The following is a 26357-nucleotide window of genomic DNA, read 5'->3' as shown; positions in this document are numbered from 1 at the left end:
ATTTCAGATGAGCCAAAGGGAGTTAGGTACGTATTTTTTAAAAGGTGTATGCTGAGCTTCTGTTAACAACATGTGCCCTCTGGTTGACATTGATTTAGCGTTTTGTATGCAGTTAGTTCCATCTTCATCTATGGTGTGAAAGTTGCAATGTCACTGCCAAGATTTTTAGATGCCAGAGTAGATCTAAGCCATGCCTGGAAGCATGTGTATTTGAACTAGGAGTCAACAAAAGCTTAACTTTGGGTATGAGCTAGTTTCAGATTAAGGATTTGGCATGCTGTTATTTGCCCCAGAGGATGCTATTCAAACAGATCGGTTCTGCTGTCAAAAGGTTAGCCAGATTCTTGATTGAATGATACTAGAGGCTCTGTGTTAATTAATGGTGGGAAAATGCCAGATCCTTTGATTGAAGGAACTAGGTTGCCATGTAATTGTCTCATAGAAGATTTGAAACTATTTCGTTAGATTCCCTGCATTCTGCTTCATATTTGGATAATTGTTCCTTTCATCATTGCAAATTACATGAACAAATGTCCAGGAGGTACATCAATAGCAAAATTATAGAACAGCAAATGTACTTTGGGTGCTTATCACAAGAAGAGGAAAAGTCATTATCCACCCTGAGGAAGAAGAAGAAAAGCCTTCCCCAGCATTTGACCAGTTCTTAGTCACATGTGAATTAACATTTTTAGCCTTCTGCCTTCATCTCCCTTAGAAGAGTTCTGGTCTGGAAAACACTCCAGCTGTGCTGAGGCACAAGAAAGAGGCCTTTCAAATCATAAGCAGCTGGATTTCAGCGCATGACCCTGGTGCTGACTGGCTTCACACTGGTAGCAATTCAGGTCCTTGGAGCACAGGCGATGCCCGTTGACTTAGAGCATGCCTTTGCATGGCCCAGGGGGAAGGTGATCTGCGTGAAATTCAGAACTTGTGTTTAGCTGAGCCACTCAAAAACTGCAGTAAGAGACTTGTGTTCATTGTAGCAACAGCTTGGGTTGTCTGTCTCTCACCATGGTTGCTGTAAAAGAAGTCTGACTGGAGTGGGGAGAGCACTGTCAGGCTGCTGCAGGGGGAAGGTAGGAAATAGCATAGGGAAATAGAGCTGTGTTAAATAAAATAACAAACTGTGAAGGAACTGGTGCTTACTGAGATGCCTGGTAGTTTTTCTAACTGGTTATCACTGCTTATCCCTAAGTAATGATATCCTAAGGCTGTATGTTTTTAGCTGCTTTGTGCTTTTTCAGGAGAACTCATTAGTGTGTCAGATATATGTTTGAATATGGAATGAGACATTTTTGAAAGAGTAAGGCAGTGGTAGGGAAAAAATGAGCCTCTAGGCTCTTATGCTGCACTGGCACTTAGAAGCAGGAGCTGCTCCTTCAAGGCTGTTGTCTTCTTCTGTTGGTCCTGTGGGTAGGTAGACATTGCCCCGTGCAGCAAGTCATGCTCTCCCTTGTCTGCTGAAGAGCACTGTGTAACTAATTGGAGAGATCAAATCTTTTGCAGGTCTCTCCTCTGCTTTTCTGAGATGCTTCTTCTGTGACAGCATATTCCTTGTGCCTATGAAAAAGAGAGAATAAAAGTATCCTGTGTTCTGGGAAAGAAAATACACCTCGATGAACAGTTACAGAGGATCAGATCAGAGTATTGATTTGTACAACACCATGCCTTTAAATCTCCTATGGAAAAAAAACATGACAAGTGTTGTTGAAATCACAGCAACTTGATTATTGTTTTAAAGTTTGTGTATTACTTTCTAATGGGGCCAATATAAGCATAGGAGGAAACAGCACTTTAAGCAGTCTCCTAGCAATCTGGCTGCTAAACAGCCTCTGCTCACGTCCACCAAGCTCTTATGGGAGGCACATGCATTTGCCAGGTGCCTCTGGGTAAAGAAATGTCTTTCCAGCTTGTCATCCAGTACCTGTGACTTCAAGCAATGCCCCAGGTAGCGTGCCTGGTGTTACCCTGGGACAAAGCACAGAAGCCCTGTGTGAGCCCTCCTCAGTCTTAATTCAGTAGTCTACTGTATCAGCTGACACTTGCATAAACAAATGCAGCCAAAGCTGTCCTAGCCTGTTCATGGGATGAAATCCTAGAATGGCAAGTAAAGGCAAAGAAACCCCTTAGCGTGCTGCATTGTCAGACCTAGTATCTTGCAAAGGTAGGTCTATCTGTCTGGCTGCAGGAGTTGTTGCTTTGAAGAACTAATATCATCCTTGTTCTAGTGGCTTCACCATGTAAGTATTGCTGCTCAGAGCAGCCTGGGGGCATGGCATGTTCCAAGGGGTCTGGAAAAAAAAAAAAAAGTAGACAGCTCTATCCCAGCCCTTCCTGTGACAGTTAATGAGGTATATTCGTATTTCTTTGCAGAAGTACTGCTGTGCCTTTAATAATAGGAAGAGTGTTTGCAGTGCATTTAGTTGTTTTAATTAAAAGTGGTTTTCTGGGAGGTGAAGTAAGAGTTAGATAAGAACGCATAATACTGTTAGCTTTATTAAAGACATGTTGATACAGTAACAGCATTAACTTTTTGTTCTGCTTCCCCTTCTAGCAAGGCTGGAAATCAGAGTGCTGCACATCTATAAAACTATTCCGAGAATTAAAGAAACTTCTCTGAGAGGAATGGGCATTTGAATAAAGGTTGTTTGTGTACTTCTGTCAAGTACAGAGATCGCGAAAGATTAGAATCCCTTGTAGCTGAGAACATCTTGTACTGCCTTACTGTTTAAGAAGGACCCAAAGTGAATTTCGTAGGGTGAATAAGTGATCTGATGTCTGACCTCTAAAATAAGAATGGCTTTTGTTTTCTGTAAACTCATATGACATTGAAGAGCCAGCAGTTCATTCCCTTCTAGACTCAAAATCCCTTTGGGCCACTTCAGTTCCCATGTAAAGAGCTCTGACAGGCTGCTAGTTCATTATAACGGTTACTCTCCAAGAACAATATGGCAAAATATAACCATTTAAAATGTGACACACAGGAGCACATCTGGAAAACATCCAAAGACTGTGAAAAATGCTAAGGGAAACAGGGGGAAGCCCTGGTCAGACTGGGTTGCAAGGGGTGCAGGTAGGAATGAGATATGAAAAGAACATTAAGTAAGGAAAGCCTGAGCATGCTGGCACAGCTACCCCAGCAAGTTTTCTCCACGTCCTACAATGCACACAGAGTACAATTTAGTACCAGAGATGAAAAATAATAGTACAAGAAAAGCCTAAAAGTAGCAACAAAAGCCTGAAAAACTAAGGAAAAAAGTGTTGGTAATATACCAGAAAGTGAAATTCTGTTGATGCTCTCACAAAGTACAAGGGACCACACTCAACTGGGATGCAAGGTTTTGGGGGGTTTGGGCTTCCCCTCCCATCAAATTTCTACCCAAAACAAGATTTACCTGGTATATCAAGTTGTTTAGAATTGCGTTCTCAACCTGATCTCTTTCTCCATTTCAGCCTTCGCTTTACTTATGAGGTCTTGTGTGTGTGCTGAGCTTTAAGCACATCATAATGTCTCTTGAAGGAGTCCTGTAAAGGGTTGGTGAGAGTGTTGCTTGTTCTGACCTAGTCTGGACAAAGGGCTTGATTCTGTTAGTACTGGGGCTAAATCCCCAAACCCCTTTGCAGCCACTGTGACCTTTCCACTCCCTCCAGCCCATTTTGCAGCAGGCCCGTGTGGAAGCTGCAGCAAATAGCTGCGTGTCTCTGGCAGTAGCCGTTCTCTTCTCTCTGTGCTGAGCATCTGGGGCACTCCTGCATTTAGATACAGGCCAACGTGTTACATTCCTAAGAAGCCTGAATTGTGCAGTTCCTAGGCCAAAATGCATTTTCTAGGGATTTTTGGATCATTCTTTTAAGAAGTTACTGACCTCAGTTGCACAGAGGCAGTTAAGAACATTGTTAAATTTTTAATACCTTTGTAGTACTTCCTTTTCCTGCCTCCTTCCAGCAGGTGCTCTGAGGAAGTCTGCCTAGACAGTATAAAAACCAATAAAGAAACCAAACCAAAACTGCAGAAAAGCAATATTGTCAGGTTGTGACTCGAGTGATGAGGTTCCCCCTCAGCCAGGGTCAGACGACACTATCTCTGCTTTTCCGTGACGAGTTGAGAGAAAGTGGCAGGCAATACCTGTGAGGAGGTCCTTCTTACGGCTGGCAGCGGGTTACAGTTCAACTAATGTAATTCTAGTCTAATGGCTCTTGCTTCTTGCTAACTTATTATTTATTGACAGGGGGGTTTCATGTGAGGAATTAGAGTATAAGAAAAGCAGAGCTCTTATACATGTTGAACAGAAAAATGTTAGTACTGAAACTGTACTCTCACGTCCCCTCTTACCAAATGTTCTGGCTATCAGTGTCTTGGGACTTCCTGGAGAATGTACTTTTTTCCTGGAGTGGTGGGAATGAGCTTTGCGTGAAGCACGTGTGACCTTCAAATGAGAAACTTACTATTTGAATTAGGGTGGGATTTGTGGAGAAGCTGGAGAAATAGTTGTCCATCTCCCCTTGGATGCAATGGGATTTTACGAGGAGGAGTGTCTCAAAAGCTTTTAGCAATTTAAAAGCATACGTTGCTTAAAAAATCATCAGTGGAATGTTTGCCGAAGTCCCTTGGGTCTGATGCCTAAAACTCCTACTTAGAAGTTTTCAGCTTTAGTTAGGATTGAAATTCCTTAAAAAGTAAGTAGTTAGACCGTACTTACATGTGTAGGCTTGGCAGTACTTTCTTCTTATTCTCTAATGACATTCAGATGACTTAGGTGCATTAGCACAGCAAATTAATTATTTGTTTCTGCCAGAAATTTTCTACTCACAGGCTAATCCCCAAATAATGCGATTGTACAGGTAGCCTTGATGTTGCTTCTGGGTCAATCTTGTGACTTTGCATTGGATGAGCATTTTTGAACTGCTGAATTCTTGTTAACCGAATTTCCCATTTATCTTTCATTCTGAGTCCTGCTTGTGGTTTTAGTCTTAATAACAAGCTGTTTAAATTGCTTCGGAGATTCCTGTGTTGTCCTTGCGGGTAAACTGTACAAGGAGTTCTTCTTACAAACACACATGATTTTGATCTGAAATGTTGGTTGCTGACTTGTTATCGAAATGCCTATTTTGTGATAAGCAAAGGATGGCTGTAGCATCAGTGGAAGGAACTCCATTTTCATTTAGATTGAACTGGGGAAGTGGATTCTGCTGACAATCACTTCTTAAGGAGTTTAAAATAATAGTGTCAACTGTAAAGCAAAATCAGACAGGAATTTCTTTAATACAGTTTGTAATTTTCTGTAGATTGTTTTGTACGTTGACTTTTTTTTTTTTTTTTTTTGGTAGCAGAATAATTCAGCTACCTCCAATTTTATGCAGCTGTTACTTGATAGCTGGTTGTCAGGGCCACATTAGTGAAACGTGGGACTGCTGCACCTCTGCTTCAGCCACTCAGCCGACTTGTTTTAAAGCCCTAGGGAAGGTGTGTTGAACCATTGACTCATGCTGAAGCTCAGGCTGAGCTGGGCACATAGGCCAGGAGCTTACTGAGCTCAAGCTCACTCTGCTTGGTTCAGGGAGACCTGCTGCCCCAGCCACTGGCAACTTTCAGCTTGAGCTACCAAACCGCTGGGTAGACTTGTTTCCTATCAAATCAGTAAGGGCTGAGGCTTCTGAGTAGATCAGGACAATTTTTCCTTAGTCTTTTTTTTTAAAAATGCAAATTCATTTTACAAACTCAGATCAAATAATTTCAGGTGATGAATTTTAACTGGAAAAGTTTTGAAGTAGTTTTGAAATGTTTCATTTCATGTAGTACAAGATGCAGTATTTGATTAAAAGCTGTTCTCCCCATCTCCAGGAATACTCAGTCATTTATTTCAAGCTAGCCCCAACTTGCAAAACCTATTTGCACAGCCTGGCACTAAGCTCTCAAACCGGGTCGTGAAGCCTGCGCCTGTAGCTGTGCTTTTCAATAGTAGTATTATCTGTGACTGTCTGTCCTAGTCACCGGGCTGGAGCAGTCACCTGGTAGGACCAGGCTGGGGTAACGTTTCCTGCTCTCGGATGGAGGTACTTCTGTAGAGCAGAAGGCAGGGTCTCCACTTGGGCTTTGAGAAGAGCATCAGGTGCCCCACTCGCTTGGGTGGGAATGTAAGCTAGGTGTGAAGCTGCTGGGATTCATCAGACAAAATTCTGTGCAAGTTTTCTTTGAGCATCTAAATACTGTTTTGGGCAAGCATAAAGACATGCTGGGACTGGTCACACTGAAATAGATTTAGTTGGCATTTCAAATTAATTGTGTTAACTTTGCAAGGTGAGGATCTAAAATGCTTGACCTACTTATTATATGTAGATTAAAAGTGAGAAATGGAGTTTGTTTTGCTGTTTTGTATTAAAAATATAGTTCTTGAAATAGCTCATTTCTGTTGAATCAGTGGGCCACCACAGCCACTAGGAAAGTGGTAACACATTGGCAGTGTAACAGCCGTATCACGTAATAAATGTTTACATGCCATCAGGTGTACAAACATTTGAGTGCTTACATGACAGAGCTTTTCTTTTGCAGTCATTGGTCTCAATTTTTCCATTACATTTTCTCATTTTCTTTTCTAGCTTTACTCACAGACAAACCTCCAAAGCCATTGTTCCCCATGGAGAACCAGCCAACTGTTATAGATGTCCAGCTGGGTAAGTCCCCTTCTGGGAATAATAGATCCTAAACTTCCACTCTGGTAGCAGATGGGAAAAATTGAAAGTGGTAAGAAAGGTTTAGTGGGACTGCTATTACATGCAAATCAATTTGCAGCTTCTCATTTATAACTGTAGAATTTACTGCCATGGCAATTTAAGGGAATGAACTTGTGTAACATCAGGGGACGGCAGTACTAATTGGTTACATTGGGTATTAAATATGAAGTGCTGCTGCTCTTTTTAATATATGATTGATAGAGTAATATATGTCTACATTGGTGCTGTATTGATCAGTTGATGTTCACCCTGTCCAAGACAAATATTCTCATAAAAGAAGTGCTGATTCCTTTAAAAGTTAATGTCAAACAGTGCATTTTCAGGTTGTTCTGAATGCTTACCAGATAGGGCTTTTGACTAAAATGTTTGTATGCTTTTCTCACTCCTGTTATATATTCTTCTGTGAATGCGCATCTCTGTCCGAATCTCAGCTGGCAGCCTGTATTTTCTCTCATGTTGAGAAACTCTAATGTTAGAGAGTTCTGCTAACTTTGGGGAACTGTGGAGCATCTTGATGCTCAGCTTTGAAGTTCAAGAGTTTTTTTTCAGTGACTTGAAAATAGATTTCTGATTTTGAGAGGCAGAATTGGAGTTGCTGTTGAGGACTGTGGTGCCATGAGCTTAGATTACAAGCGATGTGTTGCAGATGTGGATTATTCACTCTCTGCTGAAGCTGTGGCATTTTCCTCCATCTTGAGCTTGACTCTCTTCTTCCTTTTATACCAAAGTTGGCTAGGATTCAGTGGTGGAATGGTGTGTAAAGGCAAGCAGGGTCAGAATGAAACATTTTAAGTGGGCTGATGACACTGTAGTAAAGCTGTTTGTTTGTTTTGGTGAAACCCTACAGGGTTCTACTTGAGCTGAGTACAAAGGCATATCCTTGTTCTTAAACCAGGTGCCTAACAATTTCAGTGAATCACTTAAAATTCTATGAAGTATTTAAAAATGGGGCTTGAATTCTTGAATGTGATTGTTGAATCATGGTGAGAATGTGAATCATTTGTGACCTTAGCTAATCTTAAAGATTAGCTTTCTCTCAGATACCTGAATTGACTCAGGAGTCTGTAAGGGCTTGCACAGGAAAGAGAGAAGTGGATCTCTGAAGCAGCCAGTGCCAGATGGATTCTGCAGACATTTGCGTATGTGCATGTTCAAGTTTCCCTCCCAGGACTCATGTGTCTGTAGCTGAGCAGAAATTGGCCCTAAAAGGGGAAAACACAAAATGGGTCTGAAGCCATAGTCAAAAGCCCAGCAGAATTAACAGCAAAACACAGTCATCGAAGTTTGGATCAGCCCAAAAGGCTGAATTGAGTCTCCTGGTCCAGCTTCTTACAAGTCAACTTCCTAATGATTTCCTCTGGGAGCAAACTGTCCCTGCATACATCTGTGTAATAAAGGCACTCAAAGAGTGCATGTCTTTGTTTCCTGCATTTTTATTCCATCTTCATTTTCTCTTCCAAGTTCCCCTGTTCCATCAGGACTCTGTTGTTTTTGCACTGAATTTCTACTTTTTTCCTGCGTGAAAACATTTTGTTCTGACTGATTAAAAAGAGGTTTGATTAAAAAAAAAGAAGAAAACAGACAAACCTCCTCCTCTCCTTGGAGATATGGCTCAGTAATAGGATTTTGGAATATCTCTAAAGGGAAATATACATTTTGCATCTTTATATACTGGAATGTAATCCATTAGTTGTCCCCTAAGATCAGGGAATTTACATGTGGTGCTTTTTTTCTGATACGTTAATGGGTTTGGTTATTGCCACTAAACCATATTCATATTATGTGTAAAAGATTAATGCTTACAGAATAACCTGAACTTGTTTCTTTGACATACAATGAAGTTCATTGCTTTCCCTCTTGATTTTAAATGGCAAATAGATAGAGCTAGAAAATTCTCAGGGAGCACCTTCATCTTGTGGAGGCCACCTGCAGCTTTGGGCTGGGAGGTTCTGCTGACCTCTGCAATATGCTGCAGACCCTCACTATGGACTAGAGCTTTGCAGGAAAGCGAATCATTTGATTGCAGCAAAGTAATGGAGGAGAAAGTTTTATGTAGGGTCATCTGCTGGAATACTTTTTTGAAATCTTGTTAAGCTCCTAGGAGTTTTGAACAAGTGACATTCTTCAGTATTTTATTAGAAATCAAAGCAAAGTTTCTGTGTTTTACAGGGCCTTTAGCCCATGGAGTCAAATCACCCAATATGCCTGCTTTTCCAGTGGTTGTGCAAGTATGAACGTGCCACTAAACTACAAAAGAAATGGAGTTTAATCCATCTACTTGTTCTGCAGAGATTATTTTAGATTTCTATTGGAAGACTAATCTTTCAAGAAATAGCTGTCTTTGCTCTATAAGCAGAGGAGATTAATAATTATTTACTGTCTTTATCCTTAATGATTAGCACAATGCAATGCAAAATCTTCCTAGAACTCTAGGCAGTGGCCTAACTGTTCAGCAGCTTACTTGACCTGATTGCAGACTTCAGTATTCACCTTTTGGCTTTCAGCTTTTATAAGAAGATTCAAATGAAAATAGGTGTGCACAATTCTTATTGACAGTGGATAAAATAGTTCCTTCAGGCTTCAGACATGGCCCAGAGCCTGCCTTGTTCTTCTTAAGGAGCATGAATGTACTTTTTGCCTTTTCCCTTTTCCTTTGGAATGTGACAGATCAAAACCAACCCCGTCAAGGTTAGAGAGAAGCAGAAACTGGAATTTGCTTCTTTCTTGTTTTCTGTATATGCCTGTGCTGGATAAACAGAGCCAGAGAGAGGAGGGTTGACAGGAGGACAAAAGAGCATCCCAGAGGACTAGAGAAATAGTCCAAAACAATTTCACTGTCACAGATTGCTTTACCAGGTCAGCTAATCACTTCATCTCTGAGCCAACCTAGAAAATAATGACAGAATTTTTCTTAATTGTTCATTTGCTGCCTCCTTTTCATAAAAACAAAACAAAAAAACACCCCTTTTTATTTGTTTTTTAGCTCTTTGCATTGGGGTCAGCGTAGTAATAGTTCTTGATTGCATAGTATGCAGCACACTTAATCTTATTGTATCTTGGTTTTAACAAATAATGTTTACTCATACTATACAGTATATGTTTTTGCAAATATATGGCATTAATCTGATAATATCATGTTCTTTCTGAAAAAAGATATCCCTGAGTTGTCTTCATGACAAAAATCAAATTTGATAGTATGAGCCAAAATACATACAGGTCTTCTGCCCAGGAGATGGTGTGGCTTTGGCAGAAGGCCCTTAAGATTGCTTTTGAAGAGTTTTGTGCCATAACTCTGTATTCCTACAAACTGTGCTTGTAAAATGTGACTGTCTCCCATGTAAAGCTCTGAATGTGAATTTATTAAAGCTTATGCCAGTGTGATTCAAAGTAGTTGTTCAAAGACCCCTTTTTTTAGAGCAGGAACTTGCTGTTGCTTTGATTGACCATACAAATCTAAGTGTGTATATGGATTGTTCATACCAAATCCCTGAGGTTAGAGAACTCCTCCTGTGATTTAGAAAAGTAAAGATCAAAACCCCAGTCAGAAGTCTTGAGGCTGTGGTGCAGTAAGTTTTAAAGATCTCTCATCTATTTTCACATACAGCTGTTCTGACAGTAAGTGGAGCATGCTGTGCTGTAAGTCTTAAGACAACTTGTTGGTACATCACTCTGCTGATTTCTTAATTTATTTTTTTAAATTCTTTTCCAGCTACCTTTGTTCATCTTAGTGCTTTGAGAACAGAAAGAAAGATAACCAATCCTTTGCGTTTTGATTACATGATTGCAGAGTAGCTCCTTTTGCACAGTTCTGGTAGCACCAAGGAGCCAAAGTCTGACTGATAGGTAGGTAGCTGTGAGTTACTGCACTGCCAGCTCTCAGCTGGTGTAAAAGCAACATGGCAGGGGCATAAGCATTTGTGGAAGAAAGGAAGCACAGTTGTGCTCTGCTGATTCTTGGCTGGACAAGGTTCTGTAAAGATCTTGTAGGAGCTGTATCTAGCTAGTCTATGTATAAGCAGCTCCCAGAGTCATCGAGCTTGCACAGTGGCTGTTATTTTACACTTGTTTATTCCACAGAGTATCAAAAAAGTTAAAAATACAGTATCAAAATAGAAGCTAAGTCTGTCTGTTAATTCTGTACCATGTATTACAGTGACTGCAATGTTAAGTTAGTCTTTTCCTTATGAATGAGTTAGTTGAGACTGGAATGAATGTTTGCATGTTTGTGTCTATATTGAATATATTATTTATGTACCATTTGCTTTTCAACTATGTACTGGTTTTGTTTTCAGGCATTTACTTAAGAAATGTAGGAATCTTAGAAAACAGAACAAGAAACATCTATGTTAATTCATTTACTGAACAGGGAAAATGTCAAGGGGTTTAACTCACTTTTGTCATGGTAGTTTCTCTGCTTCTAAAGATGCTGAGGAAAGAAAACACATAGTTTATGAGGATTCTCATTTTTCCTAATAGCTGACCTGTTCAGAAAGATTTTGTTCCTAGAAGATTTAACAGTGCAATTCCTTGGGACTAGTTATTAAGCAGATCAATAGAGCTACTGTAAAACAAGTGCAAGGGAATATACAAAGTTACATCTGCTGACAGGTGTGGGAATAGAATAAAAATAGTTTAAAAACAAGGTCCTTTTTGTTTGAAGCACTGGGTGGAAGGAGTCATTCGGGAAGTGAAAATCCATGCATTTGCTGACATTTTTAACATACACTGTCCACAGTCTACATACACTGTCCACAGTCTTAATTTTCATTGAGACCGTGCTTCTCTTCTTAAAAATAAATAATAATGATTTAAAAAAAATCTGCAAGACCTTTTGGAGACATCAATTTCATACCAAGCCTGTCTATTCAAGACAATCAAGCAGTGTCTGCCATTACTGATTTGCTGATGAAATCATGCTTTCTTCATATTTAAAGATATAGGTATTTGATAAACATCTTAGTTGAATAGTGTGGCGATCTTGGACAAAAAACAATACAGAAATTTTGAACTGTAAAGTAATTCAAACAGAGCAAGTGATGTGAAAGCAAACTTGGGAAGGAATGCTCATTAGTGTGTTTGCAGTGTGAAAAGAGCACTGATACTCTTCTATGGTCAGGCCTCCGAGTGTTGTGCGCATGCCTTTCGATTTGCTCTGATTAAATGATCACATATGATGACTACTCAGGCATGTATGAAAACCAGGTATCTTAGATGTTGGTAGCTACATGCTACCCTTCTGCCTTTCTTTCCCTAAGCTCCCCCCGGGCATTCTTCAGCCTAGGGCTTAGCAGGGGGTCTCAGATGGAGACCTGGGTCTCTGTGAGCTGGGCCAAATCCAGAGCTTTGCACCTCTCTGAGGGCAGTAGCCCTCTCTCCCTGTGCGGCTCCTGCTCCCTCTGCTCAGCTGGGGCAGCACAGAAGAGACAAGCCTTCAGGAATCAGAGGTGACCTGACCCAAATGGGCCCTGAGTGATCAAAGAGGCTGACTTGGGAGAAAGGTGAAGCTGAGACCAAGAAGGGATGTCTGAGGAAGATAAAATTAAAGCTTAGAGAGCAAGGAGGAGACAGGGCTGCAATTTTTTTTTTTATATATATTTTTTTTCTCCCTGCTTTTCGTGTTGAGATTTGTAGCTCTTGTCACTCTGTATGAAATGTGCTGGCAGCCCACATACACATTTGCAAGGAGTTCTCAGAGCCCAGTGGGAGCAAGATGTAGGCACGGAAGCATGCTGGGCTTCTACAGCTGATGCCCAAGTCACCACAGAAGATGTTCAGACTAACTCTTCTGAAAGCTTAAAGCCTGATTAGACTCTGGAGGATTTTCCTGGGAATGTCTTGTATAGAGACTATTGGCTATCAAATTGGGCGTCCCTTCTCTTAGGGTGAAAAGAAGGGGGACAGAAGGAAGGAAATATCTTTTTTCCCCATTCTCTTCACCCATTTTGTGAGAATGCCTGACATTTTTGATGTAGATCCCTCCCTCTTCCTGTCTTCCAAAATTAAAAAGCTCTAATTAAGATAATTAACTAATATCTCAGCTTTGATTTCACCTAACAGATCAATCAGTACAAAGTCATAAGCATATGAAACTAGAGCCTTATAAAAAACAGCCTTGATAGGAGATGATATTACCTATATGTACACTGTATTTCTTCTGGTTGGGAAATACAATAACAATCAGCAATACCATTTTTTTTTCTGTTGAATCCAACTTTTCAAGATACAACTCCTTTTCCTGTCAGAATAGTCTGTAAATATTATTAAAAGTAATAGTACTTTCAGTGGAGTAGTGGCTTATGGTGCCCTATCCAAGCGGTTAAATCGTGCACTGAGTGCCCTACAGAGAGGAGACTGGAAGTTGACCGTAGAGACTTAAGTTGCTCTTTCCTTATGCAAAGCCTGAGTGTGGGATGGGTGACAGTCTTGTCCCAAATCATATCCTACTGCCTTATTCTGTCCAGGTGGAATAACCCCAACCCCACACCAGGCATCTGGGTCTGTGGGCACTGAATGGCAGAGCAGGGGGGAGGTGGGACTAAAGGCAGAGAAGGCACGTGGTTAGTGTCCCCTCCACCCCAACACCAGCAAAAATTTGATCCCCTCCATCCCCAGTTCTCCCCATGCTGCACCTTCATCTCACAGCCATGTCCCCCATGCACTGTTGCTGTCCAGAGGAGGAAGCTGGTACCCTCACTGTTGCCTCCTCCACACCTTCTTCCAGCCATCCAAGACTCTCCAGTGCACCCACCTCCTCCCACAGATAAGCTGGGAGATCCCCTTTCTTCCCACAGGAGGCCAAACCTCATGCACTGTTCCCCTCCCTTCGAGAGGTTACAGACTCGCTGTCTAAATGACCCCAGACTCAGTGCTGGAAAATCATTTCCTCCCAGCAGTGCAGACTGTAATACCAAAAGCTTCATGTTCCTGCACAGAAATACACGAAGGAGCAGTTTTCCCTAGGGAATGAAGAGAAACAGGGGTATCTTCTTTAGGACCTGCCTTCCTCTGCAGCACAAGGATGCAGCTCCACAGCTATTTCAGCCATACGTGCCTGTATGAAAGGAGGCAGGATTTGCATCTATTACAGTCATTTTGTACTAATCTGCAGGGAATATTAGAGACAAATTGTCTGACATTTAGGTTTAGAAGTAGTTCCCTAAATACCCTAAGTGTATTACCGCTAATGCTTTGATGCTAATTTGGTACGTTGTTAATATCTCTGCTTCTCTCAGGGATAATGGTGAAATGCTGTACTTCAGAGACTTGCGGCTGGGATCTGTTGTTCAGCTGGTGTAAATCCACAGTTGTTTTGCCTTTTGTGTGGTTAATCCAGATTTACATCTGTGAAGCAGAGAACAGTTTGTTCGCACAGTTCTTTCGTTTTAATGGATTTAGAAAGATAAGGCCAAATTCTGGCTACTGATCCATGGTTTTTACATCCATTGGGATCCGTGGGATTGGCACAGATATGTCAGAAAGGAAGATTTAGCACTTTCCAAATTTTTCTTTTGTACTTCTATAAACTATTTTTTGCTTATGTTGATTTTAGTGGTCGTTAGATCAATTTTATCTATACTCTGAGGACAAAATGACACTGTCTTTATAGAAAAAATTGATGAATTGATGTCAGATAGATACCCTTGCAGTTGGGTTTGAAATAGCAACACTTTAGATAAATCTGGTGTGTTCTTTTTATTACAACAAAGTAGTAAAGAAGAAACACTCCAGTACGTCCTGGCTTACAGTTGTTCAACAGCATTCATCCAAGGGCATTAGCTAACTTGTGATGATCGAGGAATGCCTCAAATCACCTTGCACCAGTAAAACTTTCTCTGACGGTGGTGACCATTGTGTGGGGTGTCCAGGGCATGCGTCTTTAGCACTTCACTAGGACTAAGCTGTCATTAACAAATACAACCATCACTTCCACTGCCACAGACATGCAGCTACGCTGAACTTGGCTAAAGGATCTCGTTTGGTTTCTAGATTTACTGCATTTGACTTGTGTCTGAGAAATAGGCACAAGTTTGTTTCTGCAAAAATGAAGTTCAGCCCACGGAGCAGAAAGTAGAAAAGATGGTCTTAGCGGAGAGCAGGGGATTAGGGCTGTTGATAAGAGCTGTGGGGTTTTTTTGTTCTGCTATAGTTCTCCTGACCTTGGCCAGAAGTCTATGTCCTCTTTTAAAGTGAGGATAGTACTTCTTTAGTTTCAAGGAATGTTGTGACAATAAAATCACCTGGTATTGGGGAAGTGCTCTGAGAAGGGTGAGAAGGAGTACAGGTAGGGAAGGCTTTGACCAGGATTTTTTCCTCAGGGACCTTGCCTTTTGGGTTCTGAGCCTGACTGCAAACACAGAGACATTTGACTGCACAGTCCACAGACATAAGCTATTGTGCATTGAAAGTCAGGCAATATTAATGTTCCAGAAAAGAGAACCACAGGGCAAAGTTTGCACCATTTTCCATGCTTGTTAGAAACACTGTCACTGGAAGGAATTCATGTTCTGCCATTTTACATTCTCTCTACAGTGTTTGTCATATGAATGAGTTATTAGGCTGTGAATGCCTCATATATTCTGTAAATTACAGAGTAGAAACATTCGGCACTACTATTTTGACCTTTTCAGCATTCTGTGATTTGCTGGGCATGCCATTCCACATCTCTTGTTTACGGCCTCACTAAAATGTAGGGATGGAGCCGAGTGGGCAAACAGTCAAAATATACCGGGCTGCGAAAGGTCAGGGTCATGCATCACAGTGCCACTGTTCAGTGGGCAGTGAAGATTAAAATCCAGACTAGCCATTCTCATGACTTTTCCTTCTTCACTGAAAAATAATAGAAAATTGTACTTTGTAATCTGTTCCAAAGGCAACAGTGCAGAAAATGAAGAGTGATGGTATAATTTTTATTTCTTAAAATTTCAACATTGTAATGTCATGATCTTAGAGGCCGTCAAAATCAAAGCTGTCGTAGTCCTTCAAAAGAAATGAGATGGAATTCTACTCACCAAATCTTTGCTTCATTTAATCCATGTTTGATAAATGTTGCTCTTAACTTCATCCTCGATACCCTTGCGTTTGTCTCTATCCTACAGAAACAAATAGCTTGTAGTAAGTAATTGAACTTTGACCATTAAATCTAGGTTGATTTACTGTACTCATGTTAGACATTTCAGTCCAGTGAAGACCAAATGAAGGAGAGTCAAAGCAAGATTTCTCTTGAAATGAAGATACCTTTATTACCTACTGAAGACACATGTTACATGACTTCTCAGTAGCCCTAATCAGCAGGAAAGTAAAAATATAGAAAGCAGGAGTCTGTGGAAAGGCAGCAGAGGCACACTGTTTTCTACCACACATTTTTAGTTTAACAAACCAGCCTCACAGTACATGATGACTGTAATTTTCTAGTACTGAGTATGTTTTTGTTATCTGCTTATACTATATGGGAAGCTTATTAATTTTAACATGCTTGGCCCTAGTCCCATGAACAAATGAATGTGATTAGTCATGAAAACATCCACTGAGATTTCTTTGCTGCAGTCAGGTGTGCAGTTACTTCAGCTCAGAGGAGCATGGGATTAAACACTTAATTCTTCGAGCAATGCTTTATATTGCTCAAATACAAATCTCAGTGACGGTCTTGCACACTGCATTAATTAAAAGGCATAAGTAAATTTCATTTTGTATCTAGCAGAGTCTAAATGTAAGTGAACTGCATATGCCACTGCTATAATCTCAGTGCTGAAGTTTGCAAATAGTGCTACATGCTTTACTGGTCAAGTGTTATGTAATTCTTTGCAAACTCGAAGTGTTTTCCACATTTCTCTGATCAAGCTCAGTGGTTTGAATTGAGAATTTAAATACTTCAGATGCAGTAATTTTTTTTTTTAACTGGTGTGTTAAGTGTGCTTTTTCACTGCTAGTGAGCTGAGTAAGTAATAGCAAATAATGTATTCTGTGAATTTTGTCTCTTTTTATGAAGGGAAAGATTGCCCATGTGGATCTTTTCTCGGATACATTCTCTAAATGCTTCTGGACTTGACACACTATTTTGAATAGTTTGTTGCTAAGCCCTGAATATGCAGGATTTGAAAAGTAAAGCTGCTTTGATTGGGCAGGCTGATCAAATCAAGCTTTCTGTTTCCTGATTACATTACTGTTAACTCTTTTTAATGATTTCCTGATCTGCATTGATGAATTTGAAATCAAATTTATAGACAATATTCTGCAGCCTATCATTCAAATTGTTGATATTAATAAACATTGCAGGCAGAAAACTGCTTTGCTGGAACATTTGAGCATTTGCCCCAATGAAGTGAATGCATACAGAGTAAGCAGAGAGTTTCATTTGTAAGTGCAGTGGATATTTGTGGTTTAATTTCATCTGAATTCATCTGCCTTCCATGCTTTACTCACTTTGGAAACTAAGTTGTAGAGACTGCACTGTATGCAATAAGAAATCTGCTTTACTAAGGATCACTGACCAAGCGCTTTCATTTAGGATTGCGGTTTAGCTTTTCTAAATATCATCTGGCAAAGCGAGTGGTATGTAGATATCAAATTGTTATTCACACTGTGGGCACGTTGCCTCTGAGAAGGGATCTGTTGCATTTGAGCAGTTATTCAGATGCAGGCAAGCATGCTACTTCTCTCAGTTTCAGGATTTCAAACCCCGGCATCTCACGATCCAGCACTTCCCTTCGCAGCCTGACCTCTCTTTCATGAAACGCCTCTTCAGTCAGAAGACTCTTAAACAAACTTGTGATTTCAAACACCTAAATTTTCAGCAAGCGTTTGGGGGTTATGAGCCGTAGTTTTGCCTGTAAAAAAAAACAGGAAATCCACAGGAGAATTACAACGTGTAGTGTATAATAACAGGCATAGTTGTCTTAGATTATTTTAGAATATCTATTTAAGAAGAGACGTCAAGAATTCCTCCCTGAGAATTTGCAAGCATCTTGTTTTCTGTGCTAATTTTGTATCAGGTCCTTGGTTCACACCTGCCTTGTACAACAGTCTGTGCCAACTGTGTAGTGAGGTGTTTTACCACTGTTTCTGCAAACCTGACCTTGCAGATTCTTTTTTTCCTGTGTGATGTAAGGCTTCTCTATAAGTAACTTGTAACTATGGGTGCATACCATTGTTTTGTTTCCTGTTCCACAGTTATTTACCTTACAGTCTCAAGTGCTGAAATCCCCTTCCGAGTTTCCATTCATCTTGTTTCTAAGACCACATTAATTAAAATTACAAAAATCTCTTGATTGAGAGCTTTGGGGAATTTCTGCGGGAATTAGTATTTTTTAATTGAGATACTGTGATCCATCTCAAAAGTGCGTCATATTCAGAAACATCACTTCAAATGTTTAGGGACCTGTTATCAGAAGTTTGGTGTACACTGACTTTTGGCACAGCAAGGATTAAGTGACAAATGGGAGTAGCTGAGGGTCTACATTATGAACAGAGATGCTAAAACAGCATTGAGATACCCAGGCCCAGTCTAGTTCACAATGCTCTGTTATAAGACAAGCCAAAGGTACTTCTCTCTAGAGAAGGTGCGTTTGGTCTTGTGAAGAAGCACCCACGATTAATGTTTACAAAAAAATGTAGATTAATTGTTGTCTGTTGTTGTGTCAAAAAATGACATGACCTGATATGTTTGGCATGGTATTATACACTACTGCCACTGTGGCATGTCTTTTAAATAAATAAATAAATAAATAATGCAATGATGTAAACTTCCAAAATGAAGATTCTTTGTTTGGTTGGTTTTTTAAGACTAATTTGGGGTAGAAGCAAGTCAGGAAAATGGCATGGCATCTTCTTGTCACTGGAAGTTCAAGAATTTTTTCATTTTGACTCAGAATAGAAAACAATTCTCAGAACGTAATTTAAACTCAGAATATCTGATCAACCTAGCCTGCTGCTAAAGTCGTCAGAATGATGAAAACTTTAAGCAGACCTAGCAGTCAAGTATCGATAAGCATGATGTCTCCTGTAGGAAAGGATGCATGGTCTCATAGTGACAATGTAGTGTTCCTGCTCTGACACCAGCTAAATTTCAGTCTGTGAAGCCATTGCTTTCCTTGTGTTCCTGTTTCTGATGGTATGAATAGAGTATTTTTTGTCTAGATCTTTGGGAATTCTGGAAGTGTGAGGCAGTTGCTTGGTGGGTGGTGGTGGTGTTGTTTTAATGGTAGCCAGAGAAACTTTTTTAAACAGGTTTTTTAAACAGACAATAATGAATGATTATGAGATCAAAAGTGGGCAACAGAACAGCTGGCATGAGTAAAAACTTGTATTTTCTTGCTATATCCCCGATTGAAATAACCAGTTTTCAAAGCCAGTGGTGACTCTATTGAATCTAATTTAGTTCCTGCATCAACTCAGTTGAAGGGTAAGTGTAACTGAGAAGGAAACCGATGTTCTCTAACACGATCTCTCAGCAGAATACCACATCTGCAGTGTCAGACACGTGAGTCCCCACAAACACCTGTTTTAATAAACAGCCAATTTGCTAATGCTCAGTTATGCCTACAAAGAGCATCTGTTTCTGGCCGGTTGTCTACCTGAATATAGCATCCTTCCTAATCAGTGAAAGCCTCTATTGCATAACTAGTCTGACTCATTTGCCACCCAGAGATGGGAATTACCCACTCTGCTCTCTACCCTTAATATCCTTCTTGAGGGAATGGGTGGAAAATAGAAAGTCTGCTGGAACAGTTCCGCCCTCCCTTCCAAGCAAATAAAGCAGTCAGGGCTTTGATATGTACATAAAAATAAATACATTTTTTAGAGCTGGGTGTTATTAAAATACCACATTGGCTGAATGGGAAATAGTGATGGATCAGTGTAGCACCCAGGGCATTCCCACGGTGGATATCACTTTAATATTGGCTCCAGAAAAGTGCCCAAACCTTTTTAGTGGGGTTGGATGCCGGTGAGGGAGAAACAGAAACACCTTCCTGACACCTAGCACTCAGCACCAGCTTGTCAGCTAAAAGGAGCCTGGACAGCTGATCCATGCAAACCTTGCATCACACATTTCCAGTGTACTAAATATGTGCCTTGCACTGTTTGCCTATGGGCTTTGAAGAGAGCCTGGCGTACGGGCAACAGGAAAGACTTACTGCACTCACTGTTCTTCCTCGGGAAAATTTTGTATCTTTATATTGAAATTCCAGATCTAGTAATAAATTCTGTGTATAAAGGCTTATTGCTGTGTGTACAGCCTTATGGTGCCAATAAAGGAGTAACTAAAACTATTACTCTATGTAATCTCTAAATAATATCCTGCCTTCTCCTTTGAAGGAAACAGTGTAGTGGGAGAAATAGTGGTGATAGAGCTAATCCTTTTCTCTTCCTTCCATGCCCCGCTATTAACTATAGAGATGCAGCAGAAGTGGATTCAGTTATTAAACTGTTTTATTGCTTTTCTTATTAAACATTCCTAATGGGGTTACAACTAGAGGCCATTGTACTTAGACAAGAATAAAGCAACTTCTGACCTCTGCCCATGCGTGTAATAAGTAACATATTGTCTGCTATGCAGTTATTACAAGTAATAATAAATTGATGATACAAACAAGCAGGCAGGAGTGAGTGACTAGAGAGACAAAGCAATAAAAATAGCAAGATTTTTGCAGTTTTAACCTTTCAGGAGCAATAAGGCAGCTGACCATCTACCCAATCCAATAACCTGAAACAGCATAATAATGGAGTCAGGGAGAAGCAAATCTCCAACCCAGCAAAAGTGAAGCCATGACTTAAAACTTGCTGTAAATTTTTGTAAGCCAACCTGTGCTGCTTGTTAACAAGATACAATTCCCAAATCTTTCATCCTCCATGGTAATTCTGCCCAGCAGATTGTATTTGATGGTAAGTCAGATCAGTGGAAGTCAATCCAAACTGCTTGTGGTTTGATTTATGTTTTATAGACATCGACTTACCCCAAAGTGCTAGGAAAACAATGTGTTTCTGCAGCCCCTGATTAAAAAATGCAATGGAGCTGATTATTCACCACTTATTCATTCTTACATTACATTTTCAAAAAGAAGTATTCGTACAGTGCAAACTCTGTCTGCTTAGTGACAGATGAAGCAACCAAACCCTTAAACCTCTTCTGTAACTGAGCACCCAGCAGTGGTAGATGTTTATGTTTTGAGTCCATAATGCACTGTGACAAGGGAGGTCACTGGATAGAGTTAGGCAAAAATAAAATTAAAATTGAATAAAAACAACTGAAGCCCTGGGACAAAATTGCAATGTTCTATTTTTATTTTTGAGACATCTGGGCTCACTGGGATTTTCTGAATGTCTCTCACCAAAGTTGCATATTAAGTACCTTGAAAGCAAGTGATGCAGCACAGAAGGGAGTTGGCTACTCGCTGTGCACTGAGCAGAGATTTTTCATTTCATCCATCATTCACAACATGATGCAGTACTTCCAGAACTTACTGAACTTATCTAATGTAGGGTGGAACAAGACGAAGAGCTCCGTTTGCAACGTGTGCTCTGCTATCACTGTACCTCTGAACTGAATGCGATAAGGTGGTTTGTAATTGCTGGTTCTAGTAGCATGGTGAGTCCTATAGAATATAGTGTGGCTGTGCACACTGCTTTTTAGGATACACAGAATTATCAGCTTTCAGAAGTCATGAATTGAGTATCTATAAATCACAAGACTGACTTACATATCAGACTCAAGGGGGTTTTTGCCTTTTGTTTCTTGTAACTGTAGATTGCACTCTACCTGTACAGCATCATTAGAACTGCACTTTGAAAAATACTGTCCAGCTTCTCCATTTCCCACAGTATATCCCGTAGTGCCCGTGTTAATGGATTTTTGGCTTTCCAGGTCATCCCACCTCTCACTATCCACACAATAGAGAACAGACTGTATAATCATTTACTTAGAGTGGCTGTAGAAAAATGGAGCTGGGTGTTGCTACCTTACTAATAGTTGACCAGCCTTGGGAGCTAGGGATGGATGAGCTGATCTCTCAAGACCCTTCCTGGTTCAGTATCTGTTGTGTTATGATTTTAGATTTTAAAAAGGTTGAGACTTGTGGTAAAATCCCAAGATGTTGATGAATCATCTTCTCTCTCCCTATTTTCTGTAGACCATTTAATTGCAGTTAATTTAAATTCCATAATCAAATTATTAAAATAGCTTTCATTTGTCTGCTTCTTAAGTACACTTCTGATCTTTGTTGTTAGCAAGTATCAGTGTGTGTGGTCAGACAGATGTAATCATCTGCAGCACCCAAAATCATTGAAGCTTTTTTGACTTCCATCCTTAGGTCCCGTAAATGTTTATGATCCCTAAGGAATAAAAGGAAATCATGAAACATGTACATATGGCTGGGAACTTTTCAACCTTTGAGCCAGTGGGATTTGGGTGATTTAAGTAATTTTGCATTTGTCTTTTACTAGTGAATGAGCCAGACTGCAAGAAGTGGCAAGTATAGTTTCTGATATCATAGGGTTTGGCTTTGGGGACTTGGTGTTTGAGCTTCAAACCCTTCAGATGCTTGGGATTTCCAACATTGCAGTTCCAATCATCCATAGGAGGTGGACAAAGCAAACAGAAGAAAACTACTGTTCAGTGGCCTAAAAGAGAAAGCTGTGCCTGTGCACGAGCAAGGCTTTCTGGTGCACATGGCTGGTTGGGTTCATTGGTTTGGATGTTCATATTTGTTGCTTGAGCCCAATGTTGACGTTGCTTTTAACTGCACCAAACCAAAGGCCTGAAAACAGTTTACCTTTCTGTCACTGTGATATTCAGACTGTTCATCTCAGACTGTTTCTGGCCTGCTTTTTGGAGCTCCTGCATTACAGAGCATTTCTTTTTGTCATACTGCAAGAGGGCAGGGGAAGGGTAGCTCCTAGGAGCAGAAAAAGCTCACTTAAACAAGCTAATGTTTGTTTCAGTCTTCTCTGAACATCACTTTTTCCTTCTTTGCTTGCCACTTTTGGAGAAGAGAAGTCACTGAGTTGTAGATCTTGCTTGCAGAAGAAAAGATGAGGATTTGCACAGCCACTTGGCACCCTGGGTGCCTGCTCTGAATCTGACCAAGCACCTGAATCACTGCAGTCATTGTGTGCGGAAGAGTCTCATTTTATCTTTTGTAAAGTAGATGGAGTTGTTGCTACAGAGGATGAGGAAATAACCATTTTGTCCCATGACTTCCAGAGAGTCACTTTTGGGCCATGCTCAGGTACAGTCTTGCAGCCATGGCAGGTACTTACAACTGAAGCAACTGTATCAGTCTCTGTAGTCTGCTCTCAATCAGCATGTGCCCACTGTCTGGATTATCTAAATTACTGACAGACAGAACTAACTTTGACTTATTCAGTGGTTAAGTTTAGGAAAGAATCTACAAATTGAGAATTTTTTTTTTTTTTTTTTGTGTGGAGGACTATGAGGACTGCAGTCCACAAATCCCTTTTCCGTCACGTCTTCTTGGGGGAGAGGAGGCTGTGGGGCCTGCTGGCCTGCGTCACAGACTGGCTTCCACCACGCATGTGAAGCACCTCCAAAAAGACAGCTTTGTGGCACCTGCGCCTTATTGATGGAGACATCCTTTTATGTTTTAGTGTCTGACTGACTCCATATGTCACATCAACCTGAGTTTTGAAAATCCTAATTTCTTTCAGATTTTGTGCTCACCTATGAGGACAGTGCCTGTAGAAACCCAAAGCTGCAGGTGCCCTTGCAGCACGTGCAGCAAGGAGGTTAATTCAAGATTAATTTTATGGCAACGTCATTTCTCTGCTTGCTCTTCCCATGCCTCGTGAGATTAAAGTCAAACTTAAAAGAATCATCTTCCAAAATAGAAAGCAAACAATGATTTAGCAAGTCCATACCCCATCATTCACCATTCAGACTTTGGACAATGGCAGCATTATGTCACTGTCTTAACAGTGAATGTTGCCTCTAAATTTGTACGTTCTAAGGATGGAAAGTGAAGCAGCTTTTTTCTGATAAAAGAAAGGCTCGTTGTCTTTGATATCATAGATAAATGCTTGGATAGTTACTTTTTAATTGCTTTATTGCCAGAAGTTTTCAATGAAGCCATAAAAGAGGAAAAAAATGATCAGCCTAATTGCCTCAAGATGGATATGTAATGCATAAATCTCTTGTTTAATGGATCTAGTAATAGACCACCTGTTTCAGTTGCCTTTTCCCATTCAGAATATGAATGAATGCTTCTCTCAGATGTTCACAAAGAGAAAACACAATTGCACCATCAAAAACTCAGTGATTTTTCTTTTTACTTATTTCCTTGATGTTCATTCATTCTTGTTCTGTGTATCAGCCAATCTTAGTACATTTAACCTTGGGAAAATAAAACCGTTTGGTATGGTGCGTAAAGCCTCATGGATTTTTGTTGTCCAGTTGTGTTTTAAATGAGAATTTAATTAATTAATTAATTTAATTAATAAAACATTGACCGATGCCCAGAGAGTCAGGCCGGAGTTGCAAGTATTCCTTCATGATGTGGTCCCTGTATATTCCCCAGTCTGGATCCCCCTCGCCCCCAGCTCTGTGGCTTCTAGTATTACTGACTCTGGCAGGTTTCAGTGCGGCAAGGGTGTTTGAACTCCACAGCCTGTCTTGTGATTCCATATGTTTTTTCTTTTAAAAAAAAAAAAAAAAAGACTGCACCACTTTGTAGGTTTGGCCTTTTCCTTTTTGTGGGCATGGGGACTACCTGTGCCCTGAGCCATTTCTGGAGATAGTGAATTTTAGTAAGTAGAAACCTTTGTTTTTCCTCTTGCAGTGTTGGGTTTTTTGTTGGTGATTTTTTGGGTGGTTTTTTTTTGTTTGCTTTATTTGGGTTTTTTTCCTTAAGGATAGTTTAAATAAACTATCACATTTGTAAACAGCTGAAAGTGCATATATTGCCAGTTATTGTGTCCCGCTAAGGCGGGTAACTTCCTAAGGCATGCTAACTTGCAGCCTTTTGAATTACAAGCAGCTTAAAGCTGAGGTTATGTCCTCCTGCTGTATGTCCTGGGATGATCGCTTTGAGCACATCAGGAAAAGCTGTCTCTGTGAGGCTCTTCTGTGTTCCCTGTAGTAAATGTGTTCCAAAGATGTGCATTTTCCTTGTGAAAATGGATTCCAGGGACTTCTTTTCAAAGCTCAGCCTCACAACAGTAGAAATTTGAGACTCGGAGGGCTTTTCGTATCCAGAGACTTCATAAGCCCCATTCAAAGATGAATGACTGAAGTAGTCTAGCAGGCATTAAAATAGCAACAAACAAGGAAGGTGGAAAGGGAACAAATGAGCACTCATTTAGCAAAAAATCAAGATGTCAAGACGAAAATTAATCAAGCCATCAGGGGATGTAAAGATTTTTTAAATTTTTTTTTTAATGTTTACACACCCATGTAAGGAACCTGGGTAATAAACAACAACAAAGAGAATGGCACATTTATGGGCTTAAATTCAACCTAGTCTATAGAATAGAAATCTGGTGGGAATGACTTGCATGATGGGAGTGTTAAAATCCATGTTTATAACCTATTTAAGAGCAGATGAGGGGAGGAGGAGCCATCTGTCAGAAGCGGTATTTGCTGCTTCTGAGAACCTAGAAGCAGTTTCTGATGGATGCATATCGATTGGTGCTGTAGCCATGAAAGAGCAGGATGGGGAACGGGCTGGTGTCTGCAGGCCGCGGTTTTGCAGTGGGGAAGAGGATGACCTGTTGTGAAGCCTTTCCCTACTAGTTAAGGGCCGGGGGAACTGTTCCATTGTGTTGCATTTCATTCCCATTGCGGCAAGCTGGAAATCACGCTTTGTCAGCAATAAAACATTCCCCTAAAGTACTACATCCTTACCAGGGGATTTATATGTTAGCTTCATCCTAAGCGGCAAGAGAAATAGACCAGAGCGCTAAAAGCTGGTTGAGTTTAAGTAGATGTAGAAGGCCTATGGTTTGGCAATGTTGTTTCCACATGATATATATAAAGCCCAAATGGTTGAAAAAACCTTCTAAACATGAGAAGTACTGCATGATATCAGCTTTATTTGTCACTGATGCTGTCATAACATCGTGATGCCTATGTTTCATCTTATGCCATAGTCTCTGCTGCCATACCCAACCCTCTACTCCCATTGCCCAGAGAGCTTGATTTATGGTAAGTCTCCATAGTATTGTTTGGTCTGATTGTCATGCAACATTTGGATGGTGTCAGCGATCACCAGCTCTGTTGCGGTAGCTGCTGCTCCCCTTCCCTGTGGATCTCAGCTCCACAGAAGCATCCAGTGGTATTTTGTGCTTACTCTATCTGCTCTGCCAAGAGAAGTGTCCTGGTTTCAGCTGAGATAGAGTTAATTTTCTTTATAGTGGCTGGTATGGGGCTGTGTTTTGGATTTGTGCTGAGAACAGTGTTGATAATACAGAGATGTTTTAGTTGTTGCTGCACTAGTCAAGGACTTTTCAGCTTCCCGTGCTCTGCCAGGTGCAGGAGAAGCTGGGAGGGGACACAGCCAGGACAGTTGATCCAAACTGGCCAAAGGGCTACTCCATACCATATGGCGTCATGCTCAGTATATAAAGCTGGGGAAGAAGAAGGAAGGGGGGATGTTGGGAGTGATGGCGTTTGTCTTCCC

The 26357-nt window shown here is 40.5% G+C and overlaps 1 protein-coding gene across 1 annotated transcript in view; it reads left to right on the top strand.

Moving 5' to 3' along the window:
• Positions 1-26357, top strand: part of IL1RAPL2 (interleukin 1 receptor accessory protein like 2) — a 385827-nt gene that overhangs the window by 265083 nt on the left and 94387 nt on the right. The window contains exon 5 of the mRNA XM_072877189.1: positions 6598-6672. Coding sequence (XP_072733290.1) covers positions 6598-6672 — 75 coding nt within the window. The remainder of the gene's footprint in view (positions 1-6597; positions 6673-26357) is intronic.

The sequence above is a fragment of the Ciconia boyciana genome, chromosome 12 (genome assembly GCF_034638445.1).
Source record: "Ciconia boyciana chromosome 12, ASM3463844v1, whole genome shotgun sequence".
NCBI classification, from domain to species: domain Eukaryota; kingdom Metazoa; phylum Chordata; class Aves; order Ciconiiformes; family Ciconiidae; genus Ciconia; species Ciconia boyciana.
The sequence above is the reverse complement of the archived record's forward strand: the minus strand, read 5'-3'. Positions and strand labels throughout refer to the sequence as shown.